This window comes from Lytechinus variegatus, chromosome 2 (genome assembly GCF_018143015.1).
Source record: "Lytechinus variegatus isolate NC3 chromosome 2, Lvar_3.0, whole genome shotgun sequence".
Taxonomy (NCBI): Eukaryota; Metazoa; Echinodermata; class Echinoidea; order Temnopleuroida; family Toxopneustidae; genus Lytechinus; species Lytechinus variegatus.
Genome location: NC_054741.1, coordinates 50243102 through 50267414, shown reverse-complemented (window position 1 = coordinate 50267414; position 24313 = coordinate 50243102). Strand labels below are relative to the sequence as shown.

At 34.5% G+C, this 24313-nt stretch overlaps 1 protein-coding gene across 1 annotated transcript in view; it reads right to left on the bottom strand.

Moving 5' to 3' along the window:
- LOC121406848 (calcium-activated chloride channel regulator 1-like) overlaps positions 1-24313 on the bottom strand; it is an 81923-nt gene that overhangs the window by 20334 nt on the left and 37276 nt on the right. The window contains exons 11-14 of the mRNA XM_041597719.1: positions 8035-8149; positions 7073-7361; positions 5858-6150; positions 61-306 (exon numbers count right to left, since the gene is read on the bottom strand). Coding sequence (XP_041453653.1) covers positions 61-306; positions 5858-6150; positions 7073-7361; positions 8035-8149 — 943 coding nt within the window. The remainder of the gene's footprint in view (positions 1-60; positions 307-5857; positions 6151-7072; positions 7362-8034; positions 8150-24313) is intronic.

Below are 24313 nucleotides of genomic sequence, written 5' to 3'. Positions count from 1 at the left end.
TTTTGGGGAGATATAGCTTTGAGATCTAAATAAATTCCTTGAAGGAGTGAGTAAACTTACACCCATAGACCCACTGGTATCTAAAACAAGAACAATTCTAAGAGTTCCCTCTGGTTGAACCACAATAAAGTTTGGTGAAGTGTCTGTATCCTCTGACAAGGGAGGGCTGTTTCCAGACCTGAAGTCATTCGATTTCCTCATCACTTCCCACACGCTCTGATAATCGCATTTCAGATTCTGCAGATTAGGAGCCATATCATTGTGCTTCCTGCCCTCATCAGCATTTATGTCGCAGAACGTGTCAATCTGTTCATTTGTGGGAAAAGTCAAATACAATTGATAGTGAATTGTTTCACGCCACATTCTGTCCAAACCATAATGCTGCATTGACGTAGAAGAATCACAAGAAGTCGTGTACCTTGCATCTTTCCTTTAATGAAGTTTTATTTGCCCTAAGAGCCCCCCGCCCCCCAAAATGTATCCTGTAATAAACCCTGTACCATCGATCTCCAAACTCTATAGGGCTCATTCTGAAAACTGGCAGTACTGTACTATAATCTTTTAAAACTTATCCATATGTGCCTTTGGTTTGTATTTCTTAACCAAGATTTGATTCATTTGATAATAGTGTACATAGTATAAATTCAGCTGTCATGTTTCGATCATGCACGTAAATCTTGAATCAAACCCACCCCGCAACACACGCACATCGATAAAAATGAACCCAGCCTCAAATACATGAGGTTTGACCAATAGACCACTAGACCAATTCGTTAAGGGTGATGAAACCGGCGGAACGAGTTAACTTGTGTGAAAAGGAAAAAAAACAACCTAAGGAGTACGTTGAGTACAATTGGACGAACAATAAGAAAATTGTGAACATTTGAATGTTGAGATCAATAATTTTATGGACATCCTCTCATTTGCAATACAATCATTAAGATGTCTGGGGAACGTTTCATGAAAGGACTTGTCGGTCGTTTTATCCGACAAGTCCTGTTTTATCCGACAGTTACTATAGTAACAGTGCTTCTCAACCAATCAGAATCCAGGAAAGTTGTCAGATCTGACAACTTGTCGGACGAAAATATTGATGAAACGCCCCCTGATCTTACTCTATCCAACGACCCCATTGCTTTTGTAAATATTTCACTTAAATTATGATTTTTTATCAGGTCTATCCATAGTTCAGATGTTCTTTTCATGCAAGAAGATGTACTACAAGATTGACAAAGAATGAGCAAAAGCAAGGGGTGTACAATTTGGTTTTCGAGCAGGGCACTCCACATCTTCTGCCATTTCTGAATTAATTCATAAAGTATCAAATGCATTTGACGATAAAGAAATCATAATTGGATTATTTTTAGACCTTAGTAAGGCATTTGATTCTCTTGATCACATAATTTTGTTGAAAAATTAGAAAAGTGTGGTTTTCGGGGTGTTGTAATAGAATGGTTTAAAATTTATTTAGATATTCGAAACAATGCTGAGTATTAGATGAGTATGAATCTCAGAAAGAGACTGTAAAATGTGGAGTGCCCCAAGGTTCAATTTTCGGGTCATTATTATTTCTTTTATATCTAAATGATGTCTGTAATATTTCTAAAACATTAGAATTTATATTATTTGCAGATGACACTGTGTGTTTATGTCTCACCAAGACATTACAGTTCTTAAAAATACATTTCATTTTTAATTCAATAAAATTGTAAAATGGTTGGAAGATAATAAACATTGACTTAATACAAAGAAAACAATCATGGTATTTACAAAGAATCAAATTACTCAAATAAGAATTAAAGTAAAAGACTCATTTATTGATCACGTCACACAAACAACTTTTTCTATAGGTGTCTTAATTGACAATAAACTTACATGGAAGGAACACACTGGTGTCATCTGCAACAAAATATCTTAACGTGCTGGTGTATTGTATTATCATATGGGCATGTTCCAGTATGCAGAATACAAATAGAACAAGTGTTACACACAGCCAATATCTTGCCCATACCATGCCTCTCTTTCATAGACTGAAAACTCTGTGAAAAGCCTGATTTATATATTTATCATTGTGCAATTTTTATTTATTCATATGTTACAAAATAAAACTCTTACCAAGTTCTCTTTTATAATATTTTCAGTTGAATAAAGATATCCATTTATATCAAACCAGGTATGCAGAAAATTTTCACATTCCCCTAGGAAGAACATCAATTTTAAAAAATAATATTTTTTCAGTCCCAAATCTGGAATAGCATACCATTAGAAATAAAATTAAGTCCATCATTAAATAGTTTCAAAAGGAAAATGAAATTTTATTTACTTAAAAACTATTCACAGGTGCAATAATCTATACTCAATAAGATATGTGTGTGGTGTTTGTGGGTGTGTATGTATGTGTCTGTCCAGTTTTTTTCAGAATAGGTGCTGATGATTGCATGTATGCACGTCCCTTTAAAATTGTATCTTTTGTTTAAATCATGTAAATCGGTAATATATTATTTGGTTTATAATCATGTTTGGAGCTTGGCTTTTATATAAGGCTCAGCCTTTTTGCCTCTCCTTATACTTCATATGTATCAAAGTAAATTCATTTTTCATTCTTGATTTTTTTTGTATCATTTTGCTTACGATTAATGTCATAATTATTTGTATTATATATTGTCTATGTTATTGTTTTTAATGAAAGTATTGAATAAATGAATTGAATATTTTTCAATGAGAAAAGGGGAGTGTTTTTTAATATACCGAGGTTTTTTACCTGACTGCTAAGAAAGCACAAATGCCTGTGAGCAAGCAACCAGGGGACCAACGGCTTAAAGTCCTTTCCGAGGGAGCTGGTAATGAGGACAAATGCCTTACCAAAGGGCACTAGCGCACCACTAGGGAATCGAATCCGGGTCACCGGAATCCAAAACCCCCGCTCTACCGACTGAGCTATCGCGCCTCTATTCACACTCTCAACATTTAAACGCTCAGAACTAACTCACTGTTTGTTCAATTTATTGCTCTCAAACTTTCATCGATCTGATTCTTGGTTTTCCCACAACTTATTCTTCTGAACCGCATGAAGAAACTGGGCCACAGATGGGACTGTCCCGATTCGAGAATTATTGCTTGAGTCCATTGTTAGAAAAGAAAAGAACAAAACTGAATAATATTTACTCAGGTGCATGCGTAGCATATAATCAAATTTGATAAAAGTCATTGACAAGATCAGAAATTTAGAAATTCTTCAATCTTCTCGATCAATAATTTATAGAAGAAGCATTGGCACAAGGGCCTTCTTTCCATAATTACACATACACACCCCACCCCCACACCCACAAACCATCTCATACACTGACTTTTTTGTATTTAAAAAGAGACAAATTTTGATAAATGTAAATTCAAAGCAAACTGTATAATCTTTACTTCATTTCAATAACATTAAACACTGAACATCAAACAAGTAGGTCTATATTTTATAGAATGACATGACAAAAGTATACAAAAGTAGTATATTTAAATGTGAATGAGTCTCCAGACAAGTGGAATGCCTCTGGCCGTCTCACCTGCATCACGCGATTCAACATAGCAGCAGTGCTGACTTTGAAAACTACTATAACTCGCACAAGATGTTCAGTGATTCTTGGGTTACTCTTATTTCCATGTTTTATGAACTAGACCAATACACTTTACAGAGATAGGATGGTAATTCAACAAATACCCCCCAATGTGGCCAAAATTCATTGACCTCACATGACCTTTGACCTTGATCATGTGACCTGAAACTTGCACAGGATATGCAGTGATACTTGATTACTCTTATGTCCAAGTTTCAAAAGTCAGATCAATAAACTTGCGAAGTTATGATGGTAATTCAACAGATACCCCCATTATGGCCAAATTTCATTGACCTTTGACCTTGGTCATGTGACCTAAAATGTGCACAGGATGTTCAGTGATACTTGATTACTCTTATGTCCAAGTTTTATGAACTAGACCAACATACTTTTAAAGTTATGATGGTAATTCAACAAATACCCCCAATTCGGCCAAAGTTCATTGACCCTAAGTGACCTTTGACCTTAATCATGTGACCTGAAACTTGCACAGGATGTTAAGTGATACTTGATTACTATTATGTCCAAGTTTCATGAATCAGATCCAAAAAACTTTTAAAGTTTTGACTGTAATTCAACAGATATCCCCAAACCGGCCATGGCGTAATTTCCTTCAGCAAGAAATTTATCCACATTGTGCTGCACTCGACCCAGGTGAGGTAAATGGGTACCGGCAGGAAGTAATTCCCCAAAAAGCTGTGTGCACCGAGAAGGTAGCCTAGCTTAGCCGGGTAATAATAGCAGGGCCGCTGGGAGAACAGTTTTCGGAACTGAAGTGGCTACCCTGGGTAAATATACCTTTATTATTATTATTATTATTATTAAACCGGCCAAAGTTCATTGACCCTAAATGACCTTTGACCTTGGTCATTTGACGTGAAACTCATACAGGATGTTTGATGATACTTGATTAACCTTATGTCCAAGTTTAATGAACTAGGTCCATATATTTTCTAAGTTATGATGTCATTTCAAAAACAACCTCAGGATAAGATTTGATGTTGACGCCGCCGCCGCCGTCGGAAAAGCGGCGCCATAGTCTCACTCTGCTATGCAGGTGAGACAAAAAAAAACGGCCATGACATTACTCCTACTGTCTCTTTCCTTTCTTCCATTTCCCATTAAAGAAATATGAGTGAAAACTTTGGGTAAATAAACGCCACCATGACTCGGCTGCTACCAAAGGGTAGATAGCATTGTTGAACCTTGCTTTAAGGTACACCTACCTTTTTTTTTCTTCATTCATATTTTTCAAAGCATATTTGTTAATGTATAAATGTATAAATGTGCATGTTTCTCGCATTATTATTATTATCATATATATACGTAGGCGTATATGAAATGTATAATTCATATGTATAAATTATTAAATTTATTGTGTTTATTCAGTTAATCTTTCAAAAGAAACCACCAGAATAAAGACCCCCATCTCCCTCCTCTCATAGATGAAAAATATCAAAATTATTTTTAAAATATGATAGAGGGTACATATTTTGCCCCCCCCCCCCCCACATTCCCGGCGCGGCGTCAAGGAGGATGACTAGAGTGATGGCCTTTTTTGCTTGTCAGAAATTATGAAATGGGCCGATTATTTTGTACCCCATCCCCTTACTCGCTAAATAGACCACACTTATACGGTGAACACCCCCTCACACAAACACGCACACACATGAGAGTAGAAATCATTTTTATCCCCCAAGATACAGAAAAGTAGAAACCAAATGCCAAAATACAATAGATGCGATATATGAAAATAAATCTAATAAAATACACCAAATGGAGTCTATGCACAAATATTTTCCATAATGGAAATTCGTCTTGCAGGTTGGCTTAAATATGTAAAACCAAAATAAGGGAGAATCAAATTGTTAAATCTTTGGCAAAGATACAACTAATGATAATAGAGTTGTGTGATCCTTTTTGAACGTGTCGTGCGAGCAGCGATAAAAATATGTTGAATATGCCGAGGGATTTTTGTCCTGCATTTTCAACAGTCAGAACCAATTCTATTTTTTTTCCACATAAAACTGATGACAAACATAATCGTGATTTTAACAATCGTCAGATTTTTGGCTCGCATTGGCATGCTGGGATTTCGGCTGACATTACAAATGTTTTTGTATAAAAATAATGAAGATCAGGTACAACAAGCATGACAAGAGAATGTGATTTTTTTTTTGGGGGGGCATGAAATAGGAATTGTCATTTAAGGCACCAAATTCCCCGTATCCCCTCTACGAATTAAATCTTACCGAGTGGATATTAGACGCGAACATCAACGATGCCCGAGCTGATTGCCCGACATTGCTAGGTACGAATCTACAAGAGTCGGGTAAATTCCCTTTATTATCGTTCTGACATGGTGATCCAGTATTCTCATCAAGAAGATCTCCACGAACTTCTGAAGAGCATCTTGTTCCTTCAAATCCATTACTAGCCGTTACAGCGTTTGATGGGTAGTAAGGGTCAGCATCGGTTCCTGGTACGTAATCTTCATCGAAAACACCCCAGCGGAGTTTGGCAAACTGACGAGCAATTACCTTACCTACCAAAACAAGGATTTAGATTAAAATCAAAATAATGTTTTCTGGACAATAGCCTGGGCATACACTACTTGGTCATGAATGTACTACACATGGAAAATATTAAATAGGTGACCCAAACGCTGGTGTACAGTTGTTAACAATAAAAATCAGAGGAACAGATCGTCTGAACGAAATCGACTAATCAATAAGATTGTTAGGAGGTATTTAAAGTAGTAATCTCTATTTGAATTTCAGTTTGGCTGTAGCGGTAATGTCATTGTGATGTACGGTAAAACTAATCTATCTCTTCCAATATGCAAAATGACACGTTTTTTTAAAAAAACAAGAGAACATGAGAACATAAAGCAAAATACTCTCTTTATCATCATGGGGACAATGGTGTTTATTGTAAGAACAAAATTATGTCACGATCTACTTAAAAAATTGTACATTTGTGATACACTGTTCATAATTCTAATCATATTTCAAACATCTTTTTAAACATTCAATATTTTTCTCCTTATTCTTCGTCTTGAAGTTCATACAAATCATTACCTCTGCGGTTGAATAGCCACTCCAAACACATTAAACCTTGAGAATGATTGTTAAAGAGAGTGTGTTGATTTAGGTGTTGATGTATACCCGTAAACCCAGAGAATATCAAATTCAGCTTATTTTCTCAACCAATTAGTTGTTAAGATTGTCAAACTTAAAGAATTCGTTCATTATTTCAGGGATCCTGCCGCCCCTAGGTTATGTTTGGAAATCTAGTGATTAAACGTTCATAGGAATTACGGGCATAAACGGGAAATATAAGAAGGCCCAAGGTTTAACCTTGTGGGACTCCATTTAAAACTAGTACTTAACTTGGAATCCTATGTACATTTAAATATGAATTCGTTAACTTAACAAACGGAATGATATAAATCACGCTTGTCTTACCAGAATCTCCAAATTGATTTTGACGCAGTTCAGGGTCGATCAGGAATGTCTTGGATAGTTCTATAAATTGTCCTTCTCGGCCACAACGGATTGGGTTCTGAACGTGTGGACGATGATTAGACTGTTGATCTGTAACGATGACGTTAGCATTCTCATAGGCCTCCAGCTGGGCAATCTCATATTCTACCTGCCTGGTCCAGTTATGGGGGACTAGAATCTTTATACTTCCAAAATAGACTCTCCGATTGGTGGCAGAGAATAAGACGGACGACCCCTTTGTGAAGATGTCCTGTGATTTCAAAACCATAATAACATTGTGATTCATACTAACCTTTTTCAAGCGGAATGGTGCAAATTATGTTTTGGATCATTAATCCATGACATGCAGAGTATTATCCCAATTTTGTTTTCGGTATCTAAGTTGAGATATACTTTTCGCTTGTATCATTAAATCATGGCTAAAGTGAATTATAGTATTACACAATACTTCAATGGACCCTGGAGGCCGTTTCATAAAGCTTTTCGTAAGTTAAGAGTGACTTCAAGAACAACTGGTGATCCTTTCTTTTGGTAAATGATATTCACCATCAAATATTAATTGGTGAATATTTAGCGCATGAGAAAGGTTCAACAGTCGTTCTTAAAGTCGATATTAGCTATTAAAGGAAAAGCTTTATGAAACACCCACCTGGATTAAGATTAACACATGATGTAGCTGATGTAGAAAGTTTTCAGTTGAGAGGCGATGCTGAATATCCAAAATACCCATCCAGAACATTAATTGGTTAAAGAATGTACTGCAGTTCATGTACACAACTTTTCATTAGATGTCCATCATAATCCTAATTTTCAATTTGGTAATTTAGCGATCGAAATCATCAAGATGCATTTGTAAATGGTCATCGAAATCGGGGTTGTCATACCATTGGCTCCTCATATCTTATATTAAATAATATTCTTACCTTGATATTTTCAATGATTCTTGAATCTTCTTCGATCGCTTTGGGTATAGCGATAAGAATGTTTTGAAATGCTCCATTTTCAAGAATGATTTGATTCCGATCTTGTTGTGCCTCGCTGCTCAAAATTAGGCCAAGGCAGACCAAGATCCATGCATAGTGAAAAAGTTCCAACATAGCTTAACGTGTTTGTGATGTTTCTGATGATGAAAGCAAGAAAAAATACTATTAATAACCACTTAATGTGAGGTTTTTAATCAGTTATCAGGTTTCGGGGGGTATCGGACCAAAAAGCTTCCCGCGAGAAGATTTATGAGATTCTAGCTGAAGCTCTTTCTTCCACGTACCAACACTGATACATATTTCACAGTTTTCAAACAAATTATGACAAAGTTTCTTTTTTGTACTCTGTCTTAAAACCCCCTTACTTTTTTGCATTTTGTTAAATTACGAAATACTGATCACTCCTCTTGAACCTTGGAGCTGTCTTTTACGGTACTATGAATAATCTAAAAGAGAATCAAGATAACTTTTGTCTCCTTTGTAATAATGTAAGTTCTCTATATTTGGTGCGAGTTCGTGTCTGATGTACGCAGCGGGGAATTCAGGGCCAGCGTCAAATTACTTTGGTAGAGTAACAAAGGGACGTAAGGGTGACGTCGTGTTTATTATAATAGCATATTTTCATGTTTCGAACCAGAACTCTATTTTATACTTTTCTTTCTTCTGTCCTTTACCATCCTCTTTCTTTCTTTGTTTCCTATTCTCTTCTATTTCTATTTTTTTTTAACTACTAGAAAAGCACAGATGGTAGTCACCATCTGGAGAAAACTAGCACCCAAGAAAGCACCAAAATTGCCCTTTCCAAGTTTTGACGCTCATAGATTCTCAGGGGCGGATTCAGCTTTCATCAATGGGGGGGGGGCAAAAAATGCACCCATCCCTGATTGACCGTCGCTCGATGCTGTTTTTGTTTGTTTCTTTGCAGGGGTGGACCTAACAGTCACTTCTTAGCTTTATTCTTATAAAACAACATAAATATATAATAATCTCATAAGCCCTATTGAAATAGTGCGAGCTCGATTCGTGAGTTTTTTTTTATTTAAAATTTAATGAAATTTGTCCTGAAAATAGAACATTCTGGGCAATGTTTGTGATCCTGAACGAAATGCGTATGTATAAGTTTTTTAGGCAAGTTATGTATCTCGTCGAACGTGCAATCAGAGTGCGGATTGCGAGCGAAAATTTGTATAACTTATAACATGTATAATGACCTGAAAGATTTTTTTTTGTATTTTCCAAGTCTTTCCCTCACTCTATTTCATTCATTCGTCTTCCTCGACTCTTTTCCCTTCTTTTTTTATTTCCTTTCTATCCCCCTTTCTATTTTTTTTGTTCTGCAAAAAAGGGGGGGGGGCTATTCCCGGATCAGCCTACCCAGCCGACATCAAAATACAGTTCCATTTGGTTTTTACATCTGAGTCCCATGTCGATCTCACATGGGCCCATACTTCCCATATAAATTCCACTTCAAGGGGTCAGGAGCATGGGCAAAACCATAAGGGGCGCATGTGGGTTTATCTGTGCCCATATATCCCAGTAAGGTTACAGATAGGTATTTCTAAATACATGGGATCAAGACGGTCCATATACAATGTGGGACCGATGGGGATTTTATAATCACGTTCATATACCCAACTTTGGTTATAGATCTATATTTATAAATGGGATGATTATGGTAGTTAGTATATGGGAAACATATGGGTTTTATGTGAAAAGATATATCCCAGTTAGGTATAGATGGGTATTGGATCAGGATGGTAATACACATAATGGACCTATGTGGGTTTAATCTGGTCCAATAATATTCGACTTGGGTTATTACATAGGTAGTTCTAAATGGGATCAAGATGGTCATGATGGTAGGGATTTCAACCCTATGTTTTGAGAATGATGGGGATTCATAATAATTATGATAGGATTATATTTCATATGTATCGATGTAACAAGTGTATGATTTGTTACTGCCTCATACTGACGTTGACGACTTTGCTGTGCAGTTTGATGTCAGTTGGCAAACTTAGTTTGGCTGCCCTTTTTGAAAAAGTCATTTTGAGGCGTTGCACATAATACTAAAATGTGTGCCAACAAACTGTGGTCAACCCTATTGTCTTTTCATAGATTCAGACCACACAGGGGCGGCGGAACCGATGGGGTGGGGCAGGAGTACTCCCCTCCCCCAATTTCCCATCAAGATTTTTTTTTTCAAAATGAAAAGTGCTCTTTTTCAAATGGAATTGGAAAATATACATGTCAAGATTAAATATGCCCTTTTTTCAAAATGAAAGACCCTTTTCTGAAGTAACACATTTTACGTGATGTAAAAAGATTGGCTCACGATTCGCGTTAGTTGGTTGAAAAGATATCCATCCTGTTCATGTTTAAACAAAGTGCTTAAAATTTCCAGTTTCCAGGTCGGATTATCAACAATTTTCAGCTCGCGCTTCGCGTTAGCATTTTTTGGGTGGGTGAGATATGCAATCAGAATTTAGAAGAATGTTTTGGGGTTAAATTTGGAAATTGTTAACCACGATTTGTCAAATATATATTGAACTTGCTCAATACATAGAATATATACTTGGTGGATAGGTATATAGGATACGATTAGCAAAGATTTAGGAATAGAATATAGGAGTTTAGGATAGGATAAGTTGATATGGCTTGAGTATGAAAGTGAAATGTTGAGTATGGAGTTGTAAAAATGTGCTTCAATCACATTGAATCCACATGGGGTCCATTTGGGAACCACAAAGAACCCAGATGAAAAAAAAATTATACTTGAACCCACGCGGGGCCCAGATGAAAACGAGACCTCCAACCCACGCGGAACCGATGTGACTGAGGTATTAATTGTTTGCTTATAGGCGGATCCAGGGGGAGGGCAAGGGGCCCGCCCCCCCCCCTATTGGCTGAGAAAAAAAGGGATAAAGAAAGAAAAATAAAAGAGGGAAAAGAGAGGAGAAAAAGGGAGAAAGACTAGTGAATAAAATAAGATGAGGGGAAGACTTGAAAAATAAACAAAATCTGTTATGTCAACGTATAAAATTTTCGCTCGCGCTTTGCGCTCGCATTGCCTGTTAGGTGATTTACATATCTTGCTCAATATAGCGCTTAAAATACCTAGTTTGGAAGTCAATACACAAAGCATATTTCAGCTCGGAAATAGAACTTTTTTATTTTGTTGGATTTACAAATTGATTTTTAAAAAGTCCTCTGTAAAAAGGTGAGTTTTATGGCCTTAATGTTAACATACTTTGCTCGCGCTTTGATTTGATTTGATTTATCAGGGACCTATTATTTTCGTGTAGTGCATAAAGTTCTCAAAACATCCCTACTCAGGTCCAATTGCCAAAAACGTATCAGCTAGCGCTGCACGGTCACATTTGGTTGTTGAGTTATGTATATTTCAATATTAATTCTATATCAAACTACTTAAAATCCCCATTTAATGACAGATTATCTAAATTTCGGCTCGCAACTTACGCTCGCATTAATTGTTAAAGATAAATTAACTCATGCATCTTATTCATAATTACAAATTAAAGTGCTTGAAATTTCCAGTTTTCATGCCATCATATTAATAGACTTCGCGCTCTCATTAGGCTTATTAGATTAATGATTAAGACTAGTAATTAAATTGTCCCTTTTTCAGAATGGAATATCGACAAGTTTCATCTCGTGGTTAGGAAGAGGAATAGGAAGATAGTCATCATTTTCATATCATGATATAATGTCCTTAGAATGTCCGGTCCTATGTCAAAACTCAAAGTAATAATAATGAATAATATCGGATCTTAATGCGATCCACATCCATCTCACAGTCTCCCTAAAACATGTAGAAATTGCTTGAAACATAGAAATTAAATTGACCATCTTTTTAGATTTTCTGCACGCGCTTTGCGCTAGCATTATTAATGCGGGAAGATCTCCAATTACTCATCCTTTTCATGGTTTACAAAACATGAATAAAAAGTCCCGTTTTTAGGTCTCATGATCTCGAATATAATTATTTAGTTGCTTAAACATCTTCTTCAGGATCACAAACATGGCCCAGAATGATCAAATTTTAGGACAAAATACATAAAATAAAAAAATAGCTGGCGATTCGCACTCACAATATTTAAATAAAGATTTTTTAAAATTATTATATATCTTTAAGAAATTAGGACTACCCCTTTAAATGAACAAACAAAAATTAACTTCGAGCGGCCGATAGGGGAAAATATGGCTGAAAAAAAAACTGAATTCCGCCCCCTCCCCCGGTTCGCGAAGGCTGGATTCACCGCTGTGTTTGCTGTCCGGAACGATACTTTATCCTACATTTTACGAGCAAGCGTAGAAAATAATAATAGACTGATTACCTTATTTACATAAAATACACATCAGAGTAATAAGAAGTATTTGCATCTTCGGTAATCTCGCTTACCGTTGTTTGTTGTTTGTTTAAAAACAATATAAAATTAGCAGCTCGCAGGTTGAAAATGTTAAGTTTGCATACAAAAATCAAAGGACATAATTTAATTATATACAGAGAATATACAAATAATAAATGATTAAATGCAAGCTACTATGATAAAAAGACAATAAATGAATAATTGATCGGTTTTCCATTGCAAACGTATTACATTAGAAAAAAGTATTCATTTGTATCAATTCAATAGTTGTACGTGATGACATGCCAATAATAATCGTATTATAATTGTGTATTAGTAGTCACGCTTATAAATAGATTTTAAAAATTACCTAGAAAAAATAGATTTAGAGTGATTTTCAAGGACGATGTCGTGTATTTTGCTTACACAATTATTCAGAAATATTTTTCTCTTTTTAATATTCATATGATAGATGTTTTGCTTTTGATTTTGTTAAGCAAGACGATCAGTGACACTTGATTACCCTTATATCCAAGTTTTATTAACTCGGTCTCTTCAAAACCATGGTCTCTTCAAAACCATTACTTTGGTTAAGATTTCAATGTTGATACTAAAAAAAATTCAATTGACCATAAATCGCCTTTTTTCATTTCATTTCATTTATTGGTTTTTGCAACATTTTTCATAAAAAAAGTCTGGACAAGAAAATACATATCTGAAACTTGACATCAAGATAATGAATAGTTTTGTATATAAATCCTCAAACATATCTTACACAATAAATAGGACGGTTGCAAGGGTCGTCACAAAAGCAAAGCTTGAAAACGTAACAACCCTGGAAAAAAGCCACAATGTCTACTGTCATTAAACGTGCAGGTGCATGAGGGACTGGGAGGGGGGGGGCAAGGGAGATGCTTGGTCCTTAGCATGGAATTTTATAAAATAACACGTTTTGTTGTTTGATTTTAATTTATACATGTTCTAGATAAAATTCAGTGTCTAATTAAAATAATGATAACAATGGTAATGATTTTCACTTTTTTGGTTAGGTATTGGTTTAATTGCAATTCTTGTGCGTTAAAATGAATAAAATTATCTTGTCAGCTTGACTGAATCTTGCAATGCATTCCAAATATCAGGTCCATGACGTCTTAGTGTTTTATGTGCAAATAGTGTCCTGGGATTGTTTAAGTGAATATTATTGCATGTTCTTGTTGGATATGAGTGTAAATTGTTATTATATGAAAATAAATCCGTGAATACTGGAGGTAGCATGTCGTAATTATATCTATACATAAACACTGCTATTTGTAAAGTATTAATATCATTTATCTTAAACATTTGAACAAATTCTAACCGCTTTCTTTTGCAATAAAATTATATGATTAAGCCTTGTCTTGCAGATATTCTCCCAAATGAGGTTACAGTAGTGAATATAAGGTAAAAATCAATGTATTATACATCATAACAAGAGATTTCTCTGGTAAGATTTTTTTAGTCTACATAGTATTCCAATTCCTTAGCTACAGAGGAAGACACGTTGCTTATGTGTGGAGTCCTTGATAAATGCTTGTCTGTTGTGATACCAAGGAATATTACGTATTCTTTTTTTATCTAAAGGCACATTATCAATTTTTATATCTTGTGTAAAATTTTCATTTCTTTGAGATGATTGAAAATGCATAATATGAGTTTTACTTATGTTAAGAGATAACTTATTACATTTAAACCATGATGAAAATTTATTTAATTCTAAATTCATATATTTATTAATTCTGGTAAGTTCTTGTGAGATAACAAAATATTAGTATCATCGGCGAATATGATAAAAGAAAGAATGGAAGATGAATTTACTATATCATTATGTATAATACAAATAACAAAGGTCCCAGAATAGAACCATGCGGGACGCCGCAATTGATAAACAATACAGGAGATTTAACATCATTGATAAAAACGAATTGTTGCCTATTGGAAAGATAACTCTTAATCCATGACCAAGCCATGCCCCTTATCCCGTAATTATACAACTTTTGAACAGTGGCGTAGCTACGGGGGGGGGGGGCCTGGGGGGCACGTGCCCCCCTGAGATTTGGTGTGCCCCCCCCCTGAAAAAAATTGGCAGACCAAAAAAAAAAAGGGAGAAAGAAGAAAAGAAAAAGGGAAAAGAGAAGAAAAAAGGTGGAAAATAAGAGAAGGAAGACGAGGGAATGAAATAATGTGAGGGGAAGACTTGCAAAAAAAAACTTTCATGTTACTGTAAAAAAATTTGCTTGCGCTTCGCGCCAGAATTGCCTGTTCGATGAGATTCATATCTTGCTCAATAGGCTGATATGGAGCAAGTTTTGAATTCAATATACAAAACATATTTTAGCTCGAACATCGACATTTACAAATTTAAGTGCTCTGTAAAATGTCTGTTTTATTTTAAGCTCACGCTGCATGGTCACATTGTTTGATTTGCCAAGTTCCTATTGTCTACGTGTATTCCATAATGTTCCATTAAAAAAGGTATTCAGAATGACAAGATTCTAGGTCTAAATCTAAAACATGCACGATAGCCTGCATGCTCTTTATTCAAAGTGTACTTAAATTATCCAGTTTCACATCAGAATATCAATAATTGTCTGCTCACGCTTCACCCAATTAACTATATCCTATTTATGATTTACAAAATTTACGGTTTTAGGACTTTTAGGTCTTTTCTTCCTCTCGCTCGCATCGATTGTTTAGTTATACATACCTATCCCATTTATTAATACAAAAAGTGTTGGAATGACCATATTTTTAGGTAGGATAGTCAAAAAATTTTGCTCGCGCTTCGCGCTCTCATTATTGAAATATATCATTTTCGTGGGTAACTGTAAGCAGTCTTTAACAGGTCCTTTTTCGATAATGCTAGAACAGTTAATAAAAATTTCTGCTCGCGCATGGCGTTCGCAGTAACCATCTAGTTACATACGAATCTTGTTCAGGATCACACATAACATTACCCAGGATATTAAATTTTCAGGAAAAAACACATGAAAGTAAAAAAAAAAAATTGCTCGCGCTTCGCGCTCGATAAGGCTTATGAGATTATTTCATGCTTATGTTGTTTTATAAGAATAAAACTAAGAAGTGACTGATAGGGAAAAATAATAGGTGAAGATAATTTCGGTCCCCGTCCCCTATGGGCGAAAGTCAAATCCGCCCTTGTAACACATACACACACACCGGAAAAAATGGTGCCCTCCTGAAAAAGCAAGGACCCCCCAGTGCCCCCCCCCCCAAGAAAAAAATCCTAGCTACGCCACTGCTTATGAAGGAAAATACCATGGTAAATGGCATAGAAAGCTTTACTTAGGTCCATAAATAAAGCAATGGTGTGTGTTTTTTTTTTTTGAAAGTGAGTTTACAACTTTATCCAGCAATTTGGTTATTGCGAAATCGGTAGATAATTTTTTTTCTGAACCCAAACTGGGCTGGTGTAATAATCTTATTAAATGACAAAAAGGAATCCAATCGTTTGTAAACAATTCTTTCTAATATTTTTTTATGCATGGTAAGAGGGAAATAGGCCGATAATTTGTAACTTGGGTAGGATCATCTTTTTTTATAAATCGGGATTACTTTGGCTATTTTCAATAGATCAGGAAAGCATCCAGTGGAGAGTGATAAGTTTTCAATTTTTTCAATTCAAATAAACATTTATTTTCCTCCATTTTACAAAGTTACATTCATTATTGTTCACAAGAATACACTTCAAATCAATTTCTATAAAGAATATAAATATAAACAACTTATGTGTAAAGAGGAAGGCGTATGTCCCTAGAAGCATAATGCTTGTGGCGGGATACGCCTGTGGACAAATATATACAATACACAAAATACAATACAAAGATAAGAAGGGCGAGGAAAGGAGAAGAGAAGTAGAAAAGAAAACGGGAAGAAAGTTAAAATATGTTCCAATGGAGAAACAATACATGTTACAATTTGCCTTAACAGTTTTGAACTAATACCATCATAGCCTGTTGACTTCTTTGATGTTGAAGCTTGTACTACTTTAATTATTTCATGTCGGTCTGTGGGAGTAAAAAACATTGTATTTTGAATTTTGTATTTTGAATGGCCCTCACATTCAAAAAAGGAATATATGCGTCAATCAAAATTGGTTTGTTATATAAAACAATATTTCTATTTTATTATTTTCAGTAGATAAGGCATTATATTGGACTTGAGAAATACACATAAGGCCGTTGATTGGATTGAATTGAATATTTCTAAATAATAACATTTGGCTTTTATGTATACATCTCTTAATAAATCTGAACGACATAACTAAAAGGAAAAAAGGATTTTTTTTTAAATACATAATCAAAGTGAAAAACATGATGTTAAGTTGGTTTGAAACAGGTCAAATCAATGAAAATATGAGCTTGCAATTGTGAGCTTTGAAATAAAAATCTTAATAAGGATATAAGCACAGACACTTTCATGTATGGCACGCCAAGTGTCCGCCTGTATATTTTGTGCAATTTTTACAATTCCGTACACAAACACAAAACGTAATATCCTCACATACACGCGCGTTCACGCACCAGCACACGCACAATCATCCCCATGGCCTCCCCACACGCACACCGTACATGTTCTCTCCCTCTTCCTTATCACTCGATCTTTCACCATCCTCTCACACACGCCACACCTTCCCCACACTACACACATAACTACAATGTAATTTAGGTACTCGTGACCCATCGAGCAAAATGCACGAACACATTGAAAATCGAGTGTTCTTGATTATAATATGGGTTGAAATTAAGTTTTTCAAAGTTACAACTGAATGTAAACATGGTAAGTATAATTTTGTTTTGGCTTTAGACTTATTTGATAAATGTGCTTCTTGGTAATCAAATTCAACTTTCATTCAATGGCATTGTCATTGAGTGGTAATACACGAATCTTTTTCTCGCATATCTTTGTCTGCTATAATTTTCATGAATTACAACATCCAGGTATCAAAAGTACATTCCAGTTATTAAGACTCCATCACCTAAAAAAGAATTCAAACTACCAGCTCGATAAATGCATACAAAGGATAGAAAATAACCACTCGAATGTATTGCCACAGTGTAGGTCTATATTAATATTTATTGATACCATATGGAACCCTGTTATTTATTTATGAAAATTAAATAAGATTATAACAACAATCACCTTAAACACATTATTCTTAATGATTACATGATGGAGATGGATGAAACACGCATTTTATTTTATGACTATCTCTGCAATGCATGACAAGTTTACACAAATAATTGAAAACATAGTATCCGAATGACTTGTTTCATACCTATGCTAATCTATAAGTCTACAAATCGGGGGTTTCGGATTCCGGTGACCCGGATTCGACTCCCATTTGGTGCGCTAGTGCCCTTTTGGTAAGGCATTAATCCTCATTACCAGGTCCTTCGGAGAGGACCTTACGCCGTCAGTCCTCTGGTCGCTAGCTTACAAGCCCTCATGCTTTCTTAGCAATCAGGTGAAAAAAAATCACCACCATTACCATAACCACCTTTACCAGATAACATATACGATTAAGGGCACTGAACGATCAAGTTTCTCGTCATAAAGATCTAAAAGTAAAATGCGCTACAATATATGATTTAAACATATTGAGAAAAAACAAAGGATATAACACCAAAATTTCCATCGAAGTTTGTTATAAAATGTGCAGTAAAAAACTACTCACACCCAAATCTGTTACAGGCTAGTAGTGCCCGATCTCTGATTATTAAGTAAAATAAATTTCACATGATGCAAATCTATAAGTCTACAAATCGGGGGTTTCGGATTCCGGTGACCCGGATTCGACTCCCATTTGGTGCGCTAGTGCCCTTTTGGTGAGGCATTAATCCTCATTACCAGGTCCTTCGGAGAGGACCTTACGCTGTCAGTCCTCTGGTCGCTAGCTTACAAGCACTCATGCTTTCTTAGCAATCAGGTAAAAAAAAATCAGCATCATTACCATAACCACCTTTACCAGATAACACATACGATTAAGGGCACTGAACGATCAAGTTTCTCGTCATAAAGATCTAAAAGTAAAATGCGCTACAATATATGATTTAAACATATTGAGAAAAAACAAAGTATATAACACCAAAATTTCCATCGAAGTCTGTTATAAAATGTGCAGTAATAAACTACTCACACCCAAATCTGTTACAGGATAGTGCCCGATCTCTGATTATTAAGTAAAATAAATTTCACATGATTATGACGCGTGATTCTAGATTATTATTTATTTATTTTTTTTTTTTGGGGGGGGGGTTCTGGGGGCTTGAAAAATTTTCAAAGTTGCTTTTAACAATGAGAATGGCTATTTTTGATAGCTTTATACTGACCAATCAGCAAGTTCCCCATCAAAAAACTGCGAGGGGGCTTATCGACCGATCGAAAAAAAAAATCGCATTTTAAAAATATTTGATCGAGAATTCTTCATCTATATTATGGGGGCGAACGTCTTAAAATATTGGGGATGCAGCAAACATATCGATTTACCATGCCAATAATTTTGACAAAAATGAAAAATAAGAATCCATTGCCAAAATTTGTTTGAAAAGAAACATGAAACTTAACACAAAATACTATTAAACATATAAAATTGTAAATTTTTCGGTATGCTTCTCGTGCAAAATTCCGCATTATAATTTGGCGCTCAGAACGCCCCGAAAATCGTGTGCATTGTCTTTACCCCCTCTCGCCATCCGAAACCTATCTGAGTCAGCCCTCCTGACTCTACTAAAACTATATGTTTTAAATAAGTTTAGCCTCAATCAAGGAGTATATTCCCTGATGAAAAATATCCTATATCCTAAAGAATGACAAAAATTCGGAGCGCTTTTCACAAAACACGGTATTGTTATATTCGTGGTTGGTGGGTGAAGTGATCCAGCACTACAAAATCTACAACAAGTCGCACTGTGTGATTTTCAATTAGAACGAATTAAAAATATTTTGGTCAGAAAGCTCGAATTCAGGATTTTGGTGTTTCTGAAAGTGTATATTCTCCCCTATTTACTTTAAAAAAAATGGATGTACCAATCAAATCTAAAGTGTAATTTCTGAGTGTTTGACCTTTTTGTCTATTTTAGTTAATTGTAATCATGTTTTGTTTTTATCTCTCTTTGAACCCCTATAAATTCAAGACAGGATAAGATGTAACATTGATACTTGTTAAAACTAATGGATGGGATGTACGTAATCAGTGTGTGAACTTTTTTTTTTTTTGGGGGGGGGGCAATCTGATCATTCCTACTAATGAAATTCTACTTATTTTTAATCTTCCTATTGTGTACAATACACAATAGTCGAATAGTAAGTGCTCTTCAATAGGCAAGTGATTGTTAATCCCCTTTTAATCGAAAGGAGTATTCCATGGTAGTGAGTATTTTCCTCTTACTTGAGAGGGTTATGATCAATCATTGTTGATGAGTTATAAGCTTCAAATCTCCTCTTTCACAAGGGCTATTTAAATGAAATTTAATTTCTGGCGATTTTCTGTGGGTTTTCTGGTGCCTGGTCAGTTATGGGGATTAATTTCGAGGAAAAATTGTAAGGCATTCTACTATATTCAATTCAATTCAATTATTTATTTTCCACTTTCAATTTCATATTTACAATTATAATTCAATTGACATAGTAACATATTACAATCACATTTGAAGTACATACAAAAAAATAAATTACATTCTAAAATTACAATAGACAATCATCAGATCGAGATATATAAATATTTGAAAGGGAGGGAGGGCCAACTAAAAAGCAGAGCTTGTAAAATGTAGGCCCCCCTTATTGTTTTAATTACTTTTTTATAGCAACTGAATTGCCTTTTTTTGTAAAAAACGAAATAAAACAAACAAACAAAAAACGTAACAATATTTACATTATGGAATATATACATTATTATACAAATCATATGCATCATATTTTAAAAAATATATATATGAATCATTCACAGTATATACAAATTATTAAAGGTTTTCCACTTAACACTGAAGGCCTAATTTGAAATTGATGAATTGAATATTTAGTAATAATTCAGGAGAAATAATTTAAGTCGTTTTTTGAACATTTGTATAGAATTGCATTGTTTTATATCAATTGTAAATGAATTCCATAGTTTAGGACCCATAAATATAAACGTTTTTTGAGCAAATGATGTCCTGTTCAATGGCAAATGAAAAGAGTTTGCTTGGCGAGTGAAGTGACTATGAATCGAACTATTTTTTAAAAACATATCAATTAGAGGCAAAGGTAGTTGTTTAGTATTGAGCTTGAACATAAACTGTCCAAGTTGAAAAGTGTACAATTCTTTAATTTTCAGAATTTTATTTTTTAAGAATAGATTATTTGTATGTGCCCGGAAATCTGCATTATTTATTACACGAATAGCTCTTTTTTGCAATATAAATATTCTATCGATCAGCCAATTTGTTGCATTACCCCAAGCGATAAGTCCATAATTTAAGTAAGGGAGGATTAATGTAGAATACAAGGATAGCATAATAGTGTGTGGTAAGAATTGTTTTAATTTACCAAGGATGCCAGTATTTCGAGCCATGATTTTGCAGACATTATCAATGTGCGGTTTCCAAGAAAGCTTGTCATCTATGATTAGTCCAAGGAATCGAGTGGATCGGACCCTTTGGATGACAGTACCATCAAAAATTACATCACTTGGTAAAGCTTCAAATTTATTACTAAACAGCATATAACTAGTTTTATCAAGGTTTAGTGATAATTTGTTTGCTTTTATCCAATTTGCAACGTTTTTAAGTTCTTGATTTAACATTTGCGTCAATTGTTTTGGATCATGATGTGAGAAAAATATGTTTGAATCATCAGCAAAAAGAATGAATTGAAGTAGCCTAGACGACTTTTCAATGTCATTTATATAAATTATAAACAAAAGTGGACCAAGAATACTGCCCTGTGGAACTCCGCAAAGGACAGGCTTGTGTTCAGAGAAATTGTCATTAATTGAAACGAACTGGGAGCGCCCTTTAAGATAATTCCTAAACCATATCAATGGTTTTCCCCGAATGCCGTAATGTGATAGTTTGAAAAGAAGGATGTCGTGATCAACAGTATCAAATGCTTTAGAAAAATCTATGAACAAACCAACCGTACTAGAAGACTGGTCACTTTCTTTGGCAACCTTTTGAACTAAGGAAAGTATTGCATGAGTAGTGCTACTCTTTTCTCGGAAGCCATATTGAGTATTAGAAAGAATATTGTGCTTATGAAAGAAATTTATTGTACGAATGTGGACCAACTTCTCAAGGATTTTGGACAAAGTTGTTAGCAATGAAATGGGTCTATAATTATTTTTTAGCTCTCTATCACCCTTTTTGAAAACAGGAATTATTTTCGATATTTTCATTGATTCTGGAATATTTCCAGATGATAAAGACAGATTGAATATATGAACAAGAGGATGAACAATATAATTCATAGTTTTTTGCAGAAGGTTGTTATCGATTCCATCAAATCCTGCACTCTTATTCAATTTCAGCCCATATATTATTTTGATTATTTCTTGTGGGTAGGTAGGAGAGAAAAATAAAGAACTTTCGTTTCTATCAGTCAGATAGTTATGAAAAGAGTGATCTGTTGGTGGTATATGGCTAGCGAGGTTAAAACCTACATTGGAAAAATAATTGTTAAATATATTTGCCATTTGAACTGTATTCTCAATTATAGCATTATCATGCCTAAGCTTAGTAATCCTAGGATGCTTTGATCCATTGTGAAGGGTAGAATTAATTATCTTCCATGTTCGCCTTAGATCATTTTGACAGCGATTAAATTGGTCATGATAATATACCTTTTTTGCTGTGCGAATGACACTTGTAAGTACATTCTTATAACTTGTATATTGAATCCTTGTTTGATCAGTACATTTAGACATATGTTTATAGTACAACCTATTTTTTCGATTTATCGATTGCAGAATCGAATTCGTAATCCAAGGAAGTCTTGGCGACTTCTTATAATTTTTAGACTTATGTGTAGAAAAAGGAATATTTCGATTTACGTGAGACATGAAAATGTTAATGAAATTAACATACGAATGATTAACATCTTCGTTATTAAATACATCATGCCAAGTTTCTTCCTCAAGGCTTAACTTCAAACGATTAATGTTTTCATCACTAAACACGCGTCTTTTTGTGAAATCACTGGGGGTATTCTTTGGTTGAAATTTATCAGTGTAATGCATAAATATCGGAAAATGATCAGATATATCTGACAGAACGATTCCAGCATTAAACTCTGAATGTATATTTGAAAAGAAGTTATCAATGAGAGTTGCTGAAGTTCTGGTTATTCTAGTGGGTTTAGAAATGAGTGGAAGGAAGGAAGCAGAGAGAATTGCAAGAGATCATTGACTCCAGATACTCGCACTTTAAGAGAACATTAATGTAATTTGTGAGGGAGCGTTTACCGATCGACCGAGAAATTTTCGAATTTGAATAGTAAAAACTTTGATTTTACAGCACAACATGAATGGAATACTGTATGTATGTATGTATGTATGTATGCGTATGTATAATCAATACATACGAATATAGGATCTTTTATTCGCGGAGAGGGGGGAGGGGGTTTCAGTAACCAAAGCGCCCCAAAACCTCGCCTGGTATTCAGATATACACTGTTAGAAAAAATAAAAGAAGTTCCTGCAGCAGAGTCTCGAGAACACCTGTAATCTTACCGAATTGCGTAATAATCATTCTGTAAATTCATAAAACAAGAAATTTTCTGCAATTTAATAGAACAGGTCTGTTTAAAAAAAAGGGAAAAGGGTGTTTTATTCAAGGAAATTTGTAAGATTCCATACATCAAATACAAATTTCCTGTAAGATTACGCAATTCGGTAAGATTACAGGTGTTGTCGAGACTCTGCTGCAGGAACTTCTTTTATTTTTTCTAACAGTGTAGGAGCATATGTTAACACGTTTTGTGATCAGTAAATACAAATATATTGGACTCAACGAAGTACAACGAAAATAATCATCACATCACATCAGAAGAACCAGCGATCTTCATCCCAGATGTTGATCCAAACAATTACGTGACTCAGTGACTGTAGCAGGTATCATTAAATTCCATTTTTAAAATATTGCAAATCAGAGGGGCAAACTATTAATAAACGGATGACAATGCATAAATGAGAGAAGACTGGTAAACTCTAAAACAATATGAAAACATTATCTTCAGCCTAGGTCGACTACAATAACCATTATAGTTTAAAGCTCTTTTCAGAAAAAAATCCTCAAAGAGCAAATCCGTATCTGCAATAATATATTGAAAGCTCTGGCGCTGTAATTATAACTACATGTTAAAAATAACAATAAAAACAAAAAACATTGGTTTGAAAATACAAGGGTATTATAATCACAGTAATAGGATTTTTTTTAAATATGGTGTCATATCAAGCTTGATCTGATACATATTTCAAACTATGTATGCATGTATGTACATATATATATGTATGTATGTATATGTATGTATACATAGGATTTATATATATATATATATATATATATATATATATATATATATATATATATATATATATATATATATAGGATATATATTTATCCACCTATCACAAATGTTATAGTTATGGTGATTAGTGTTTGAAATGTTATCGTTAATGTACAGAATTCTTCTTGTATTCAATTCTGCATCATCAAAACTTGGATATATGTTTAAATTGGACGTCGGGCGAATAAATGACTCACTTAATTTCAACATTTTTCTGGATTTTCATAAACGTGATTGATATGAGCATAATC